General features: G+C 57.8%; 1 protein-coding gene across 1 annotated transcript; it reads left to right on the top strand.

Moving 5' to 3' along the window:
* Nucleotides 1-260: 260 nt before the first annotated feature.
* On the top strand, nt 261-15,128 carry EMX1 (empty spiracles homeobox 1). Its single transcript, XM_063309877.1, has 3 exons — nt 261-1,007; nt 5,137-5,321; nt 14,800-15,128. Exons 1-3 carry the CDS (start codon nt 614-616, stop codon nt 14,965-14,967), a joined length of 747 nt encoding a protein of 248 aa, XP_063165947.1. The 5' UTR covers nt 261-613; the 3' UTR covers nt 14,968-15,128.

Below are 15,128 nucleotides of genomic sequence, written 5' to 3' on the forward strand. Positions count from 1 at the left end.
GCCCCCCAGGCCTCACGGCCGCGGGAGCCGCCGAACGGATCTCAGCCTCGGGAGCCCCTCTCCTCGACAGGCTGGGCTGGGTGACTCGGGTCCGGCGCCGCGAAGAGCCCGGCAGCCGTCCTCTCCCGCTCGCTCGCTCCGCCTGCCTTCCTTCTGGCAAGCGAGAGGGCGGGGCGGCGGGGCGGATCCGGAGCTCGGCGCAGCCTCCCGGGCGCTCCAGTCCGCCTTTTGACGGCGACCCCGCTGCCTCCTTCCCTCCGCCTCCCTCCCTCCGCCTTTCCCACGTGCCCTCCCCAACCCCGGGGCAGGTGAACCTGGCCAATCAGAGGGGCGGGCCGCAGGTACCCGGCTTATCTGGACGGCTAGCCCAGGAGCGCGCCCACTGCGCACCGGGTGGATGGGGTGGGAGGCGGGCGCGCGGGTGAACCACGGGCGGGAGTGCGGCTGCCACCTCCCCAAAGCCGCCTGGCGCCACAGCCGCCGCGCCCTGCCCGGTCCAGCGCGCCCGGATCTGCTGCTGGTTCGGGCCGTCCGCGCGCAGAGCCCGACGTGGCTCCCTGGTGTTCTCGCGCCCGGGTCACCCTGCGCGCCCGCCCTCTCCCGGCCCTGAGCCATGTTCCAGCCCGCGGCGGCGGCCAAGCGCTGCTTCACGATCGAGTCCCTGGTGGGCAAGGACAATAGCCACCCGCTGGCAGAGGAGCCTCTCCGTCCCGCCGCCGCCGCCGCCGCCGCCGCCGCCGCCGCCGCCGCCGCCCTCGGATACCCGGCCAGCGCCGCCGTCGAGGCCTTCGCTCACGGCTTCCAGGGCTCGGCCGCCGCCGGGCGTTCGCTGTACGGCGGCCCGGAACTGCTTTTCCCGGAGGCCGTGAGCCACCCGCCTGCACTGGCCGTCCACCCGCCGCAGCTGCCCCCCTCGCCGCATCCTTTCTTCGGCCCGCAGCCGCGCGACCCGCTCAACTTCTACCCCTGGGTGCTGCGGAACCGCTTCTTTGGGCACCGCTTCCAAGGTAAGCAGCGCGGGGCGGCCACCCCGGGGGAGTCGGGGGCGCGCGCTTCGGAGCGGCGCATGGTGGGGCCGAACCGCCCGGCGCCGGCCCGGCCTGGGGCCGCGGCTGGGCCAAAGCTCGGCCGGTTGCAGCTGATCCCGCCCGTCGTTCGGGAAAAGCGAATCTCCGGCCCGGAGGCAGCCCGGCGCTGCGACAAGGTCTCCCTGGCCAAAGAAGCGCCTTTTGCCACCCAGCCGGAGCGGCCAGCGGGCTTTGGGAATGGCTTGCCGGCGGCTTCGGATCCCGTCAAGGTAGGCACGGCTTTCGAGCCGCCTTGGCGCGGCCACATCCCTCCTTCACGGGCCTGTGGGGCGACGGTCATCGGCGCGGCCCTCGGTGCCTGCGGGGAGGGGCGTTGCAATCCAGGCCCCCGACAGGGCGCCCTCGTGGGCCGCAACGGCGCTCTTTGAACCCTCTTCCGAGATCCGCCCCACCCCAGGACTTCTGCACCAGCAGGACCAGCCGGGTTCCGGTGACATCTGGATCCGGTCCCGGCTTCCGTCGCCTGTTTGTCCTATTTTGGCCCCGAGGGAGGGCTTCAGTTTTGCGGGGTGCCAAGGGAGAGGCGCCTTTGCCCTTCCCCGACCAGAGAAGGTCCGCAGCTCAGGCGTCTCCCTCTTCCTGGGAGGTTACTTAGGCGGGGGCGGTGCAAGGGGGCTCGGTGAGGCCTGGCTGGTCAGCCTGCCCGTGCAGGGGGGAAGGAGGGCGCCCAGCCGGAAGGACGGGCCTCCCCCCCTCCCCGCCGCCGCCTTGGTGGTGCCCATCAGTGCCTGCTCCAGTGAGGAAGGACAGCGACCGGTAGTGAGAGCAGATGACCGGCTGAATGCGGCGCCCCGCAGGGCAGCGACCAGGGATCCGAGCAAGGTCCGTGGAGACCTGTTCAACTGCTCCTCGTGGCGTCATCGGGAGCGTGAACCGTCTGGATCTTCACCGGCGTCTGTTCCGGATCTGGACTGTCTTGGGAGATGCGGCGTTGGTGCCTTCCATGTAGATACAATATTTTTATTACTTTTATTATGGGGAGGATTTCAATTTCCAAATGGGATCTGAGGAATTACAGCCGATTCTCCCGGTCGACCGGATACCGACCGCCTCACGGGCGAGGAAAAGGAAGCGCCGGCGAATGCGCGCTGTTCCTTGATGGTCGTGCAGAAAGGCCCCTGCCCGGCCCGCATTTCCTCCCCGAGAAGGTTTAAAGTTCCTTTTTCCTGGACAGGGGACGTCGTTTTATTTTACTGGTCACTGGAATGGAGAGGTTCGGGCAGGCCCCTGGGTGGATTCAGGACATTCCAGCTACAACCGGCGCCTATCGGTCCATTTCGTTTCAGAGAACTGCGGACTGTACAGGAAATCTGCCAAACGGGATCGTGTCTCTGGCTCTTTGTTCTGAGATGAATCCCTGTCGATATTTTGGGGAACTCTCTGTAGGCACGATCGCGGGAGGAGACCGGCTCTTCCGGCCCATGGATGGCAGGCCGGCGCGCCGACGCCCAGAAAGGCGCTTTGGCGTTGGCGAGCAACGGGCGGCTTGGGGGCCTTCATTCCACCCGCAGCCGGGCTATTTTTGAAGGCGGTAAAATTGTCGCAGGGAAACGTAGTGCCGCGACCACGCACAACCCCAAGCCCCACGGGAAGCTTCCGTCCCCGGAGGAGCCTCGGAACGAGGCGGGGCTCGCAGGGCCGGGGAATGCTCCTCCGGCCGCGCTGGGCTCCCTCTTTGCGGCCTAGCCAGGAAACCGGCGGCGGGCCGATGCCTCTCCTCCGAGCAGAGCCTGGGACTAGCCCGCCTTCGGGCCCCGTCACCCGCCCCCTCTCCGCCGCTCGGGCTAGTCTCCCCCAAGAGGCCCTCCTTGGCGCGGTCTGCCGTAGTCTCCGCGGGCCTTTCGGACTGGAAAGCGATATCCGGGCCTTGGCGCTGTGACCCTGCTCGGCCGCCGCCTGGAAGGAGCGCCCCTCAAAGGCCTTTGTTCGTCCGCCCGGAGGGGAGGGAAGCTCTCCCCGCCGCGCTCCGGGGAAGGGGCAGCAGAAGCGACGGGAGGAACGTTTCCAAGAGGCTGTCCTGCTGCGGAGCCCCGGCAGCGCAGGCGGAGGAGCGCTGGCCGGCCGGGGGGGTGCCGGGCGCCGTCTCGGGCGAAGAGGCGGCTCTGCCTTCCTGCCGTCCGCGCTGCCTTCGGGCTCGGCTCCTTCCCCTTGCCGTTACCACAACCCCAGCTGTGCCCGCCCAGCCCGCTGCCCGTGTGCGCAGAGGAAGCCCCGGCGCGCCCCCCCAGGCCCCTCTCCAAGGGCGCCAGCGGGCAGCCTTCGGAAGGGCGAGGCCTGCGCCACTCCCGCGCGCTCCGACTTCGACAGCCCTCCGGTAAGCCCGGCTGCTCGGGACGGCCTTGGAAGCAGCCCTTGGTGAGCTTGGGCTCCGCTGGGCCACCGGATCTCGGAACCGGCAGTCGCTTTTCCTGCCCGGCTGGTACTGAGCGAGAGGAGGGGGAGCTCGCACCGCCCTGCCCGGTCGCCCGAGCAGCCAAGCGGCCAGTCAGGAGCGGACCCCGAGCAAGCCCAACTGTCCCGCTGCCAAGCGGGTCAGCCTGCCAGAAGGGGACGGAGCCGAGCCGCCCTGCAAGTCCGGGCGGGGCAGGCGGCTTGGACAGTGCGTCGGCCTTTCTCAGCGGAAGCCGTGACGCAGGGCTGCCGGAGGCCGGCGGAAGGAGCGCCGCCCGGTCCAGAATTGCCAGCTCCGGCCAGCGGCCAGGACTTTTCTGAGACCAGTTCCCGGGGGAGAAAGCGCGTTGGCGAGCAAGACCGGAGCCGTCGTTCAAATGGTCGGGAATCGAGAGCCCTTCTCTGGACGCCCTTACTTCGAAATCGGGCCGCAGAGCTGGAGCAGGCGCCAGGGGTTGAAAGGCGCTTCGCAGCGCTGAATTCGGCCATTTCCCGGCCTTGCGGGTTCTTTAAGCCGGACGCGCAAACCCCGAGACCCGAGCCAAACCGAGGACGGGCGCAAACTAACGCAAAAGCCGGTGGTCCTGGAACCCGCCCCCTCTACGCTCGCGCAAGGACAGCCAAGCGGGGCGGGGGGGGGGGCGCAAAAACGGTTGCTGGGGTGGGGGCACGCAGGACCTAGGCACTTGCCTTTAAGGATCTTGCCGGGACAGCTCTCCCCTTTGGCCTTCTGAAGGGTGGGCCTGGGGTGGCGTCGGAGGGAGGCCTGAGCACTCAGCCACGGAAGGGGAACTCCTCAAAGGACAGCCTCGCCGCTCCTGCCACGCCCTAAGAGTGAGGGAGGCGCTCCTCCCGGGCCAGGCGGGCCAAGGCAGCCACAGCGCAGCCTAGTTCAGGGCCTCAAAACTTGGCACCAACCCCTCCTTTCGCCGCCGGGCGAGCTTGGCTCCGCCGTTCCCTTGCCTTTCGGCATGCAAATGTTGGCGCTTTCTCCACTGCGACTTCCTTCACAACGTCCTGACAAGGTAGACCTCCGGTCCCTCACCTAGGTCGGGGAAGACCAGCGGAAGGCTGGGAGGAAATTGCTCTCGTGGCAGGGCCTGCCTCGCACCTCGTTTTGAGCTGCTGCCTCGGGTCGTGTAAGACTCTGCAGCAAGGCTGTGCATTGGGGGGCGGGGGCGCCTGGAGCCTGATCTTTAGGGCACCCTAGGGTACCTTCAGAACACAAATCCCGCCCGATTCCCTCCTCCTGGCCTCCACCGCCCCCCCCCGCCGAACGGGGAGTCGGTGGCGAAGTGGGGCCGAAACGCCGAACTCTCCCGCTGTGGGCGCTGCCTCGGGTGAGCACCAGCGCTCGCTCGCGCGTTCGCGTCCGCCCGGGCTCCCCTCTTTCGGACCCGCGGAGGAGGGCAGCGGCGTCCTCAGTCCCGCGTTTGTCCCGCCCAGCAGGAGGCGGTGGCGGTGGCGGTGATGGTGGTGGTGGAATGATGTCTCTGGGGTCCTCAATGGGGTGGGGAGGCGTCCTGAGGCCCCAGGGCCCCAGACCCGCGGGGCCCTTGCAGCCGCTTCTCCGGGGCCCCCAAGGGAGGGCGCCGGCGTGCGTGGGGCCGTCCTGGGCGAGCTGGGGCTGGCTGACCGCCGTGCTTTCCCTCCTCAGGCGGCGAAGTGTCCCAGGAGAACCTGCTTTTGCATGGGCCCTTCGCCCGGAAGCCCAAGCGCATCCGCACCGCCTTCTCGCCCTCGCAGCTGCTGCGGCTGGAGCGCGCCTTCGAGAAGAACCACTACGTGGTGGGCGCCGAGCGCAAGCAGCTGGCCGGGAGCCTCAGCCTCTCCGAGACCCAGGTGGGCCGCGGCGCGGGGAGGAGGGGGCCCTTCGGCCGCTCCGGTTTGCCTGCGAGGCGGCACCGACAAGGGCGGGGGGGGCAAACGGGGTGGCGTTCAGTTTCCCTAGAGAATGAAGCTGCGAGGGAGCCGGCCGCTGGTTGCCCCAGGGTGGAAGCTCCTGCCCTGGCGCAAAGGGCGCCCGGCCTACATCTCATAAAATAGATAGGCCAGCCCACTTTCCTTTTCCTTTTCCTTTGCTGCTTTTTTTGTTTTATGCAACATTCAGCCTTAGTTGCTTACTTGCTGAGTCCTGATAAAGTTATCATCTAAACATCTGGATGTTTATGACCTCTAGTGAACCAACATGATGGTAAAGATTTATCAGTCACGCTAAACCCTCCCTTTTCTGTATATTTTTGAAATATCCAACTCATTAACTCTTAAGGTCAATTTCCCTTGTGAATTCACGCACACTAGGATGGCAGGATGGTTTAACTGTTCTGGCCTCAGAATTAATCCTGCCTCCTTCAAACTTTTTCTAGTTCCCCCAGACTCACCTGCAGTGTGCAAAAACCTCTTTTGGTCTGAGCACATTTCTCCAAAAACCAAGATGTGAAATAGAAATTAATCTTCTAAGCCTGAAAGCGCCACCAGCCACCGGAGCAATCCCCACCCCTGGGATTAAGCCTGCGGACTGTGGCTGTGCTTTTTCCCTCCCATGCGCTGTTTGTGCAGAGGGAGCTCAGAAGCTGGGCGAAAGGAAAGGCCGTCCCTGCACTGGCCCGCTCCGTTGTGGCCGTTGAGTCTCGCTTTCCCTGCATTGCAACCCGGACAGCTGCGCCCACCATCTAGGTCGTCCCTTCATTGCTCCCTCCAGGGGGCTGCAGGAAATCAAGGCCAGCTGCCGGTCAGCCCTGGCCCTGCTTGACATTCTGGGGTGTCCACAGGGTGTGGTCATGAAACTTAGGCAGAGCTTCAATTGCACCATCTTGACTTTTTTGACCACACCTACGGACACCTGCACGTGTTGCTAGTTAACAGGTTTGTGCAAATTTGTTGATGGGCTCCCTCTTGTCCTGCCAGGGAGCCTTTGGTAAGGGGTGGGGGCTCCCCAGCCAAGTGTCTCCATCGGAGGGGCTGTGGGATGATGGCTCGTAAATCAGGAAAGGGCTTGTTGGGGGGGAAAACTTTCTCCTGAATAATTTAAGTCGACGCCGTCCTTGGCAGACGTACAGAGCCTTTCCAACCCCTTGGTGGAGTCGCAAGGCAGGAGCCCACCGCGTGGGGAGAAAACGATTTCCAGTTGGGGCCCACAGATTTCCAGCTATGTTCCCCGCGCCTTTGGAGGACAGCCATGTGCAAATGTGTGTGCACATGTAAACATTTGTTTTGGAAGTAGGTGACGGGGGCTACGGAGGGAGACTCCGGTAGAGAGAAACAAATTAAAAACAAAAGGGATGGAATGGTTTGGGATGACACTGAAGTGAGGGGATGTTGAAAGGAATTGTCTAGAAATTTGGATGGGAATGATGGTGAAACGTCAAAGAGCGGGACTGAAAAAAACCCGTAGTGGCTAGGCTCCGGGAAAAAAACTCCGGAACCACAGGTCATAAATGCAGTGAGAACATTGAAAAATGGTGAAGCTGCAAGTTTAGGTGGTGTGATTGGAAAGAGCGCAGGCTGCATCCGCACCTGACAATTGGAAGGATGTCGTTATCGCCCCCCTCCCCCGTGCAATGGGGATAGGAGTGGACGCAAACGCCGCCACGGGGGCTTGACGTGTCCTGGAAGGTGTTTGGCAGGATTCTGTCTGGGGCAGCGCAAGAGGCGGGAGCCAGCAAAGAAGGCGAAACACACGCAGAGCAGCCTTCCGCTGGCAGGGGAAGGCGGACCCCGCTTCTGCCCTTCAGCAGGTCGCTGGGAAGCGCACGAATGTGAGAAGGACAATTCGTTGGGTTTGTTGATCGAGAGAAAACCGATGCTAAATTGAACAGACCCCCGTTACGAAATGTTTTGCGCCAATGCGGAGCTGAAGGTCGGTTGGGGAGGGTGAGGAGGGTGGTGTACGATGGAAGTAAAGCATGCGTGTGCGGGTAAATGGGAAGCTTGGCAAACGGTTCGAGGCCGAGATAAAAGCGCGAGGTGTCCCCTTCCTTGTTTAACGCAGTTACAGATAAATGCAGAAGAAATGCTTGTGATGGAATTAGGAACGTGTTGGTTGGGAAATGAATGCGAGTGGATTTTGCACGCAGATGAGGCCAAGCCGTTGAATGATTGGCAGTGAATACAACGCGGAGTGTGGACCTGCAAATCACTGCATGGAAGACCAAGTCTGCTGCTTTTAACGGGGAAAATGGAGTGAGCGACTGCGTTTGCACATACGCAGCAGACGGCTGGAGGAGATAGGCGAGGGCCGTGGCGGAAGGTGGACCCAAAGTGGGAAACTAGGTGGGGAACGTTTCAGACGTTCAGACGCTGGTAGAACTGTAGTGGGTGGGTTGCTGGGAGGAATGAATGTTTGTGAAATTGTGGTGCATCAGAGGCCACATTTCAGGCCACATTTATTAAATGCAGTAAATAAATAAATGGAAGTGAGAGTTCAGTACGACAGGAGAACCGTAAAATAAATTAAAGGCAATGGAAATTTAGACATGTGTGATAAAAGGCGAAAGGGATTGGGACCGAATAATGGAATATTAGTTTGACTGAAGACTGACTGGGAAAGTGAGTGGTCTGTAGGAAGGAAGTTTGCTGAGGGTCTGGCCACAGAGAGGGAATAAGCGGCGTCGATCACTCAGTAAGTGCCTGTGGGGGGCGGAGAGGAAAGGGGGTCGTGGCTGGGTGGAGCTGAGCTACTCAAAAGGAGGGCAGCAGTGGCGAGAAGTTTCGGGAGAGAAGGTGAAGTCCCAGGCGGTATATCGATCTGTGGAAGGAGGCTTTGTGAGGATGGGAAGCTACCGAGAGGTCCACGAATGCTTTGGATCAAGCCAGGTTTGGCTGTATTTCCTTTCCTTTCATGGCCTGCCTTTGGCTTCTTTGTCTCAGTCTTCCTGCCTCACTTCCTGCCCCCTATGCACAATGCTGCTTTCCCTGGAATGGAGCAGCATGACGGGTACCCGTGTCTGCGGGCATTGTATGCGGGAAGGGCCCAAGACCAGTAACAGTAGAATTAGTTTCCTGGGTATCCATGTATGTATGTTGGGTGGGGGAATAACAGCGCTTGTGTGATGGCCTCCTTGTGCAAACACTGTGACTTGCATGGAAAAATAAGATAGAGAAGAGAAGAGAAGATACTGGCACCAGATGTCAGGATGTTCTGGGGGCGTTTACACGGTGATGCCATTAAGGGCGTGCCATCATTTTGATGCCACCACGGTTTGCTGGGGTGCCACTGTTGGGTTTGCCAATTCCTCAATTGTCTAGTTTATGGATCTTGGTTGCTTGTGGAGCCTCATGAGATGAGACAGCACAAGAGGCAAACAAGAAGCGGCCCTTCGTGGCCCTTTTCTGCACAGTCAGCCTGGACCCATTCCTTGTGGGAGAGAGTACCTGGACTCTCAGTGGAGGGCCCCAGTTTGGGCTGCCCTTTCTTCTGAAGCCCCTGAGTGTGGGTTGGGCCTGTTTGGCCCCACTGACCAGGGTGCTTTGGGAAAAGAGGAGAACCTCCCCAGGGCCACATCTGGTTCCTGACTGCTCCTGCCACTTCACCTGCATGGGATGGACAGGGGGTCCCCAGGCCCCTCAGCAAGTTCCTCCCGTCCAGGCTCAGGGAGGCCTCTACCCCGGGCCTTGAAGGGACTGGCTGACAGGCCAGGAGGGGCACAGTCTCTGCAGGCAGCCCTTGGCCTCCTCTGCGGACTGGGGGGTTCAGCAGCTTGCTGGAGGGGTGCTGGGGGAGCAGCCAGGGCCTGGCTCAGTCTGGCACCTCACGAGGGGCAGCCGAGGGGCTTTAGCCTGAGGCAGCAGTGGCTCTGACAGACGGAACAGCCCTTTGTCCAGAGGAGAATAATCCTGCCTGCGAGCAAAGGGGAGCCTCGCAGGGCAGGAGCTGCTCTGGACAGGTGGCCGAGAAGAGCAAAAATTCTGGCTGGGCCTGGTTGTGACGATGACACGGGTGGTGGGTCCTCCAGCAGGGCGTAAGGTGATATGCCTCCCCCCAGACAATGAGCAGGACTGAAGGGGCAGGTGTGCTCTTTGCAAATGGGCTTACGGGACAAGAGTTGGATTTCCGAACAAATTGATAGCCCTGAAACGTGTTTGCCTGGTGCCTTTCTCGTGGGGGAAGCGCAGCCCTCCTCAGGCCAGGGAGGAACACGATCAGCTTGGGGAGGGTGTCTGGAGGGGTGTGCAGGAAGGCAGCCGTCCTGGGAAAATCCCCAAGAAATCAAAGGATGAAACACTCTCTCTTTGTTTAGGTGTTTCTCTCACTTTTAAAAGACATGCAGGATGCACCCGAATTATCATCCTGGTTCCTGGCTGAGCATTTTTTTCCAGAGAGGCAGGGATTGGCAACAGTTCTGCAGACAGGGGCCAGTGTGATGCTCCAGTATTATTTTTTTGTGTCCAGGGGCTGCAGCAGGTTGAACGATATCAGGACATGATGCATTGGAGGGAACAATCAAGGTTTCTGGTGCTCTGTTTTTCCCGGTTCCTGGTCTGCTCCTGCCAGCTGAGTGGCACCAAGTCTCCGTTTCACTTCTCATTTATTTTCCCCAGAAATTGGTAGGGAACCAGGTCACAGATGTTCATTCCTATTTCAGCCACACAGCTGTGGGAGAGGTGGCTTTAGGGCTCACCCAAAAGTGGTTTGGGAGGCAGCTTGATATAAAGGCACCCCCCTGTGTGTGGGCATGCGCACATAGACTCATAGCTTTTTAGGACACAACAAAGGGACATTTGCTTTTGCTAAGAATAGCATTTTGTGGGACTTCTGATTTATTTTATTGTTTTATGTACAACATTTGCATGTGATTCTTTCTTAAAACTATCAAAGGAATTTACAACAAGAATTATAATTACTATAATGACAGTGAAATATTTTGAATTTGCTTGTTTGATAGACTGAAAGGTAAACTACACAGGATGAGGGCCCCAATCCGGGAAACATCACTGGCCTGTACTCCCACTGGACAGGAGAGCAGCTGCTGAGTGAGGCCACGGGGGCAGAGGGGGTGAAGGGGCTTTTGTGCACTGCGGGTTTCTCTGTTCCCTGAGGCAGAGAAGTGGGTTTTGATGGACCAAGGAATAGTGCGTGGAGCAGTAGCTGTGTTCGAGCCCTTTTTAATTTGAGGTTGAGAGAGAGGAATATAATTTCTATTAATCTGAGTGGAAAAAGCCAGGTCAGACTGATTTGGAATCCTTTTAAAGGAAATCGTGGACCAGAGAGCCCTGCCCTCCTTCCCTGCCTCTGTCAAGGGAACGTTCTCTCATTCTGGAAGGGAAACGGACGCAGTGAGGGACGGCCTTTTGCCCACACGCAGGTTTCCCTTCAGCCCTCCTGGGCACATTGCTGTGCGGCCGCGGAGCGCCCTGGTGCGGCTTTGGCTGCTGACTGTGAAGAACCAGGAAATGTGAAATTAGAAGCTGGCCATTCTGCAGAGGTTTTAAACAGTAATTTAGTGGGAACTTAGGAACAGATTGTAATCATGTAAAAGCAGAGGTCATTTATGGTGAAAAAATTAAAAAACAACCTTTTGAACAGTGCCAGAAAAAAATAAAACTTCCTTTGCTTTTGCACTTTTCTCTGGAAAAAACACATACCTTTCTTCCAAATTTGCCCTTGGGTGCACCGCCACAGTGAGCTTGGTGGCCAGTGCTTTCAACACGTTTGGCTTCTTGGCAGGCCACCCTGAGCGGGGTGGGGAGTGGTGCTCCCGGCTGTCGTGGGTCACAGCTCCCGGCACCCCCCCCAGCAAAGGCCGACTGGCCCCCAGCACCCCTTTCCCGGCAAGTGGAACGTTTCCCCTGGAGTGAAGGGCTGGGAGCCAGGGGTATCCTGCATGAAGGCACACCAAGTCAGGTGCTTCTGCCACAGGAGGGCCCACGACATGTGCCTCTGGCCTGGGAGTCCTTCCGGCTCGGCCTGAGGGCGGCTGCCGAGAGAGCCAGGCCATGCTCGGGGCCTTCCTTGTTCTCTCTTGGGTAAGGGCTGACTCCCTGTGGTTTGTCCAAGAACCTTTGGAGCGAACCAGGAGGATCGCTTGTTTTATTGGCATCCTGTTTGTCTCCCCAGAGCAGTTCAAAGGAGTCCACTGAAGAAACTCAGAGTAACACACAGTAGATGAAGTAATAGAAAATGGAATAAAACGATTGATTGATCATGTGCCATTGTCAGTATGGACTCTTAGCAACCATGTTCTCCAGGGCAATCTGTCCCTGACCTGGTCCTTCAGGCCTTCCACGGGTGCTCCCATCGTGCCACCATGACTGAGCCCACCCCCCTTGCTGCTGGTCTTCCCTCTTCCCTCTCCTTCCACCTTTCCCCGCATCAGAGCCTTCTCCAGAGAGCTGGGCCTTCGCATAGTGTGTCTGAAGTAGGACAATTTGAGCCTGGTCACTTGGGCCTCGAGTGAGAACTCTGGGTGGATTTAAGAAACCAATGCAGAGCATAATTTTACTGCACCAACATTTAAATTATCTATCAAGACAAAAATAGTCTGTGTAGAATTTTTATGTGGAAAGCTTACATTGCCATTTTATTCAGTGTGTTTGTTGCTGTTGCTGCTAGCATATTTTTATTTGTGGTATGTTAGTGCTTGTTTTTATTTAAATTGCAGAGTAGGCTCCAGACCTCTGGAGAGAAATCCCTGGTGGGGAGGAGAACTATCAGGGGGTCAACCTGGGGTGAGTGATGGGAGCTGGCTATAACCAGAGCTGTCCATGGCAGAGGGTGCCACAAAAATCTAGATATGCTGCAGTTGTGTGACGAAAGTTCCACCTCCTGTGTAAGTGTGTTGACGGTGTGGGCACAGCCTCCACCCTGACTTATGGGATCCCACTGAGGATGTCTTGAGGATAAACCTGGGATTTCAAACAGCTACTCCCCTACCACGGTCCTTTGCCTTTTAGAGATAGTGTGATGCTTAATAGTGCATGCAAACGTTGTTTTCTCCGGCCACGTCAGCCACCTCTGACCAAAGAGCGTCAGCGACCACGTCTCTTCCGAAGCCACCTGCGTCCGTGATCGTTGTTACTCTCTTGTGGCCTGAGTTAGTGAAGGAAGAGTGCAGTGTGCGAAGGGAGCCTCTATTTCGCCGATCGTGGCTCCCATGCTGAGCATTTCATCGAACTACCCCAGGTTCTAGCATCTGGGTGGGAAAACACCTTTCCTCCCTCCGCGCCTCTTCTTCGCTGAGAGGCCCCCAGCACTTCTGTCCTGTGGCAGGGGAGGCCCCGGCCAGAGACCCTTTCCACAGGAACTGGCCGATCTGCCTGCCGAAGTGCCAGCCGGAGCCCTGCATACCAGCAAGAGGCGGCTACCGTTCTTTTGGTGGGTTTGGCCACCTGAGGGCACCAAAGATGCTTCCACGTGTGACTGGCTCAGGCCTGGGGAAAGGATGCCGCATCCATCTCACAGGGCAAGCATTGCCACGGCACTGGTGCCATCAGACAGGTGGGGATTTAGGGAAGCCCCCGTGTGCGCTCTGCGTGCCTTGGCACACACGTGTAGCTGCTGCATGAATAAGGTGTGTTCCTAAGGCCAGACGGGCTGGCCGTGAGTCCTCAGCAGCAGCTCCCTGCTTTAGGAGTTGGGCAGAAGGGAGGACTGGGGGGCCTCACCCTCCCTTCTGCTGGGTGCCGCAGCCAGGAGAGCTCCCTAGAACAGCAGTCTCTGACAGCAGCCACTGGGAGGTCCGGTGGGGGCTCGTGATTACTTCTCTGTGGCCTACAGACTTTGCAGGGAGAACTTTATAAGTTGATGAGCAAAATGGCCCTTTGGGGGAGATTCATGCAAGACTTCCAGGAGGGACTTCAAAAAGAAAAAAAAAAGGCAGCTTGGAAACCCCATGGCTGGAAAGAGGACCTTGTGGGCCTCCCCAGCCCTTTCAGGCAGGGCGCCTAAGAGTAACCAGTCAAGATGGAAGAGTGGAAGGATGGCAGAAGTGCTGTCCAAGTCAAACGCCAGACCTACAAAACTCATTGTTTGTTTCCCCAGTTCCCTCTTTGCTGGAGGTTGTGTCTGCTTATATTGAGTTTCCCAGACTTCATGTCCTTTTCCTGTGTTCCTTATGTGGTAAAACTCTCCTCTGCATCTTCTGGCCTCCTTGATGGAGCTGCTGAGCACACCAGTAACTTAGGGAGTCTGATCTGTGCCAGAGATGCTATTTCAGTCACTCACGCAAAAGTTTTCAAAACTACACCCCATCCTTACCAGTCAGCCAGTTTCTCAGGAAACCCCCGTGCCCTTCTCTGTGGGCAGTTTCTCAAGCTGGAGTTGATGATGCCCTATTCTGAAATGGCCAAAATTGTACCAGATTCTGGACAACGCTTACATAAAATTTGTCATTCTTTGTAACGTTGTCTTGTTTCTTGTGATCTAAATGCATATTTTCCTATTGGAATCTCTCTGTTATTCATGATGACTTCTTTTAATGCCATGTCAATTTAATTTCCGTCACCCGAGCTGAGGTTGGAATGCCCAGCTAAAATCTCACATTGCTCATCTGCCAAGCATTCCTATCCTTGATTAATGTGGATCTCTCCTGAACTTTGCCAGTCTCCATAACTTCTTCTTGGCTACCTAATTTGTATGACTTTTAAATTTACTTTTGATCCATAAAAAATGAACAAAGTGAATTGTTGCTGTTCCACCAGGGTTCTGATAGGCCCAATTTCTTTACCTTCTCTTCTGAGAACCAAACTCTAATGAATCCATCCTGGCTTTGAAGACTATGAAATGTCAGATAAACACCTATTCATCATATATCTATATATTTACATGCGATTCTTTGGTTGATGGAGGCCGAGGCTCTCTTCCCCATGCATTGGGCATGTAGTCCCCTCCCCTTCTGGTGAGGGCAAACCCTGTCTTGAGGGGTCACCTCCCTCTGAGCTGGAGGCTCCTGGTGGCACTTAAAGCCTGTTTCAGGGGTGCTCTCGCAACTGTGCAGTCGCCGGTGCTCTGCCTTCACTCTCCCGCAGAGACAGCTGGATTATCGGAGGCTTCTCTTGCCACAAAAGCCGTGTGCGGGTGCCTTCGTTCTGGATACAGTCGGTGCATTTGACTGGTTTTAGCTGAACGCTTTAGGTGCCTGCTTTCAACTTATAGCCTGGTTTGATCCTCTTTGGCAGGGAGGTGAAAGATTAATATGCTTACATAAATGAATAACCACCTGATCTCTGGTGCTTGAGTTCAGTGACAGCAAACAAGCCTTTGCGTTTGCACGAATAAGCAAATTAGGACTCCTTTTGAGGTTCAGAAGTGCCCCGGCCCTGTTTCCAAGAAAGCCTACTTTCCCATTTCCTTGACCCTTTTCTACTTTTCTGTCTCATCCAGGTGAAGGTCTGGTTTCAAAATAGAAGGACGAAATATAAAAGGCAGAAACTAGAAGAAGAGGGTCCCGAGTCGGATCAAAAGAAAAAGGGATCCCACCATATCAACCGATGGAGGATCGCCACCAAGCAGTCCAATGCAGAAGACATTGATGTCACATCCAATGACTAGCAAGGGACAGGAGGGGGCGGCCACTGGCCAACAGGGCCCAAAAGGACCGTGTGGGAGAGCGAGGACCGTACAAGGACCGGGCCATTCCCCTTCCGCCAGTGGCACCCCCTCCATGGGGAATCTGGGGGGGAATGTAAGGATGGCCTAGGGATCACTTCTCT

Source organism: Candoia aspera, chromosome 8 (assembly GCF_035149785.1).
Source record: "Candoia aspera isolate rCanAsp1 chromosome 8, rCanAsp1.hap2, whole genome shotgun sequence".
Classification (NCBI taxonomy): Eukaryota; Metazoa; Chordata; class Lepidosauria; order Squamata; family Boidae; genus Candoia; species Candoia aspera.

Coding starts and splice junctions, on each gene's coding strand:
- EMX1 (XM_063309877.1), top strand. CDS start 614: ATGTTCCAGCCCGCGGCGGCGGCCAAGCGCTGCTTCACGATCGAGTCC. Junction 1,008..5,136: donor CTTTGGGCACCGCTTCCAAG/GTAAGCAGCGCG, acceptor TTCCCTCCTCAG/GCGGCGAAGTGTCCCAGGAG. Junction 5,322..14,799: donor TCAGCCTCTCCGAGACCCAG/GTGGGCCGCGGC, acceptor TGTCTCATCCAG/GTGAAGGTCTGGTTTCAAAA.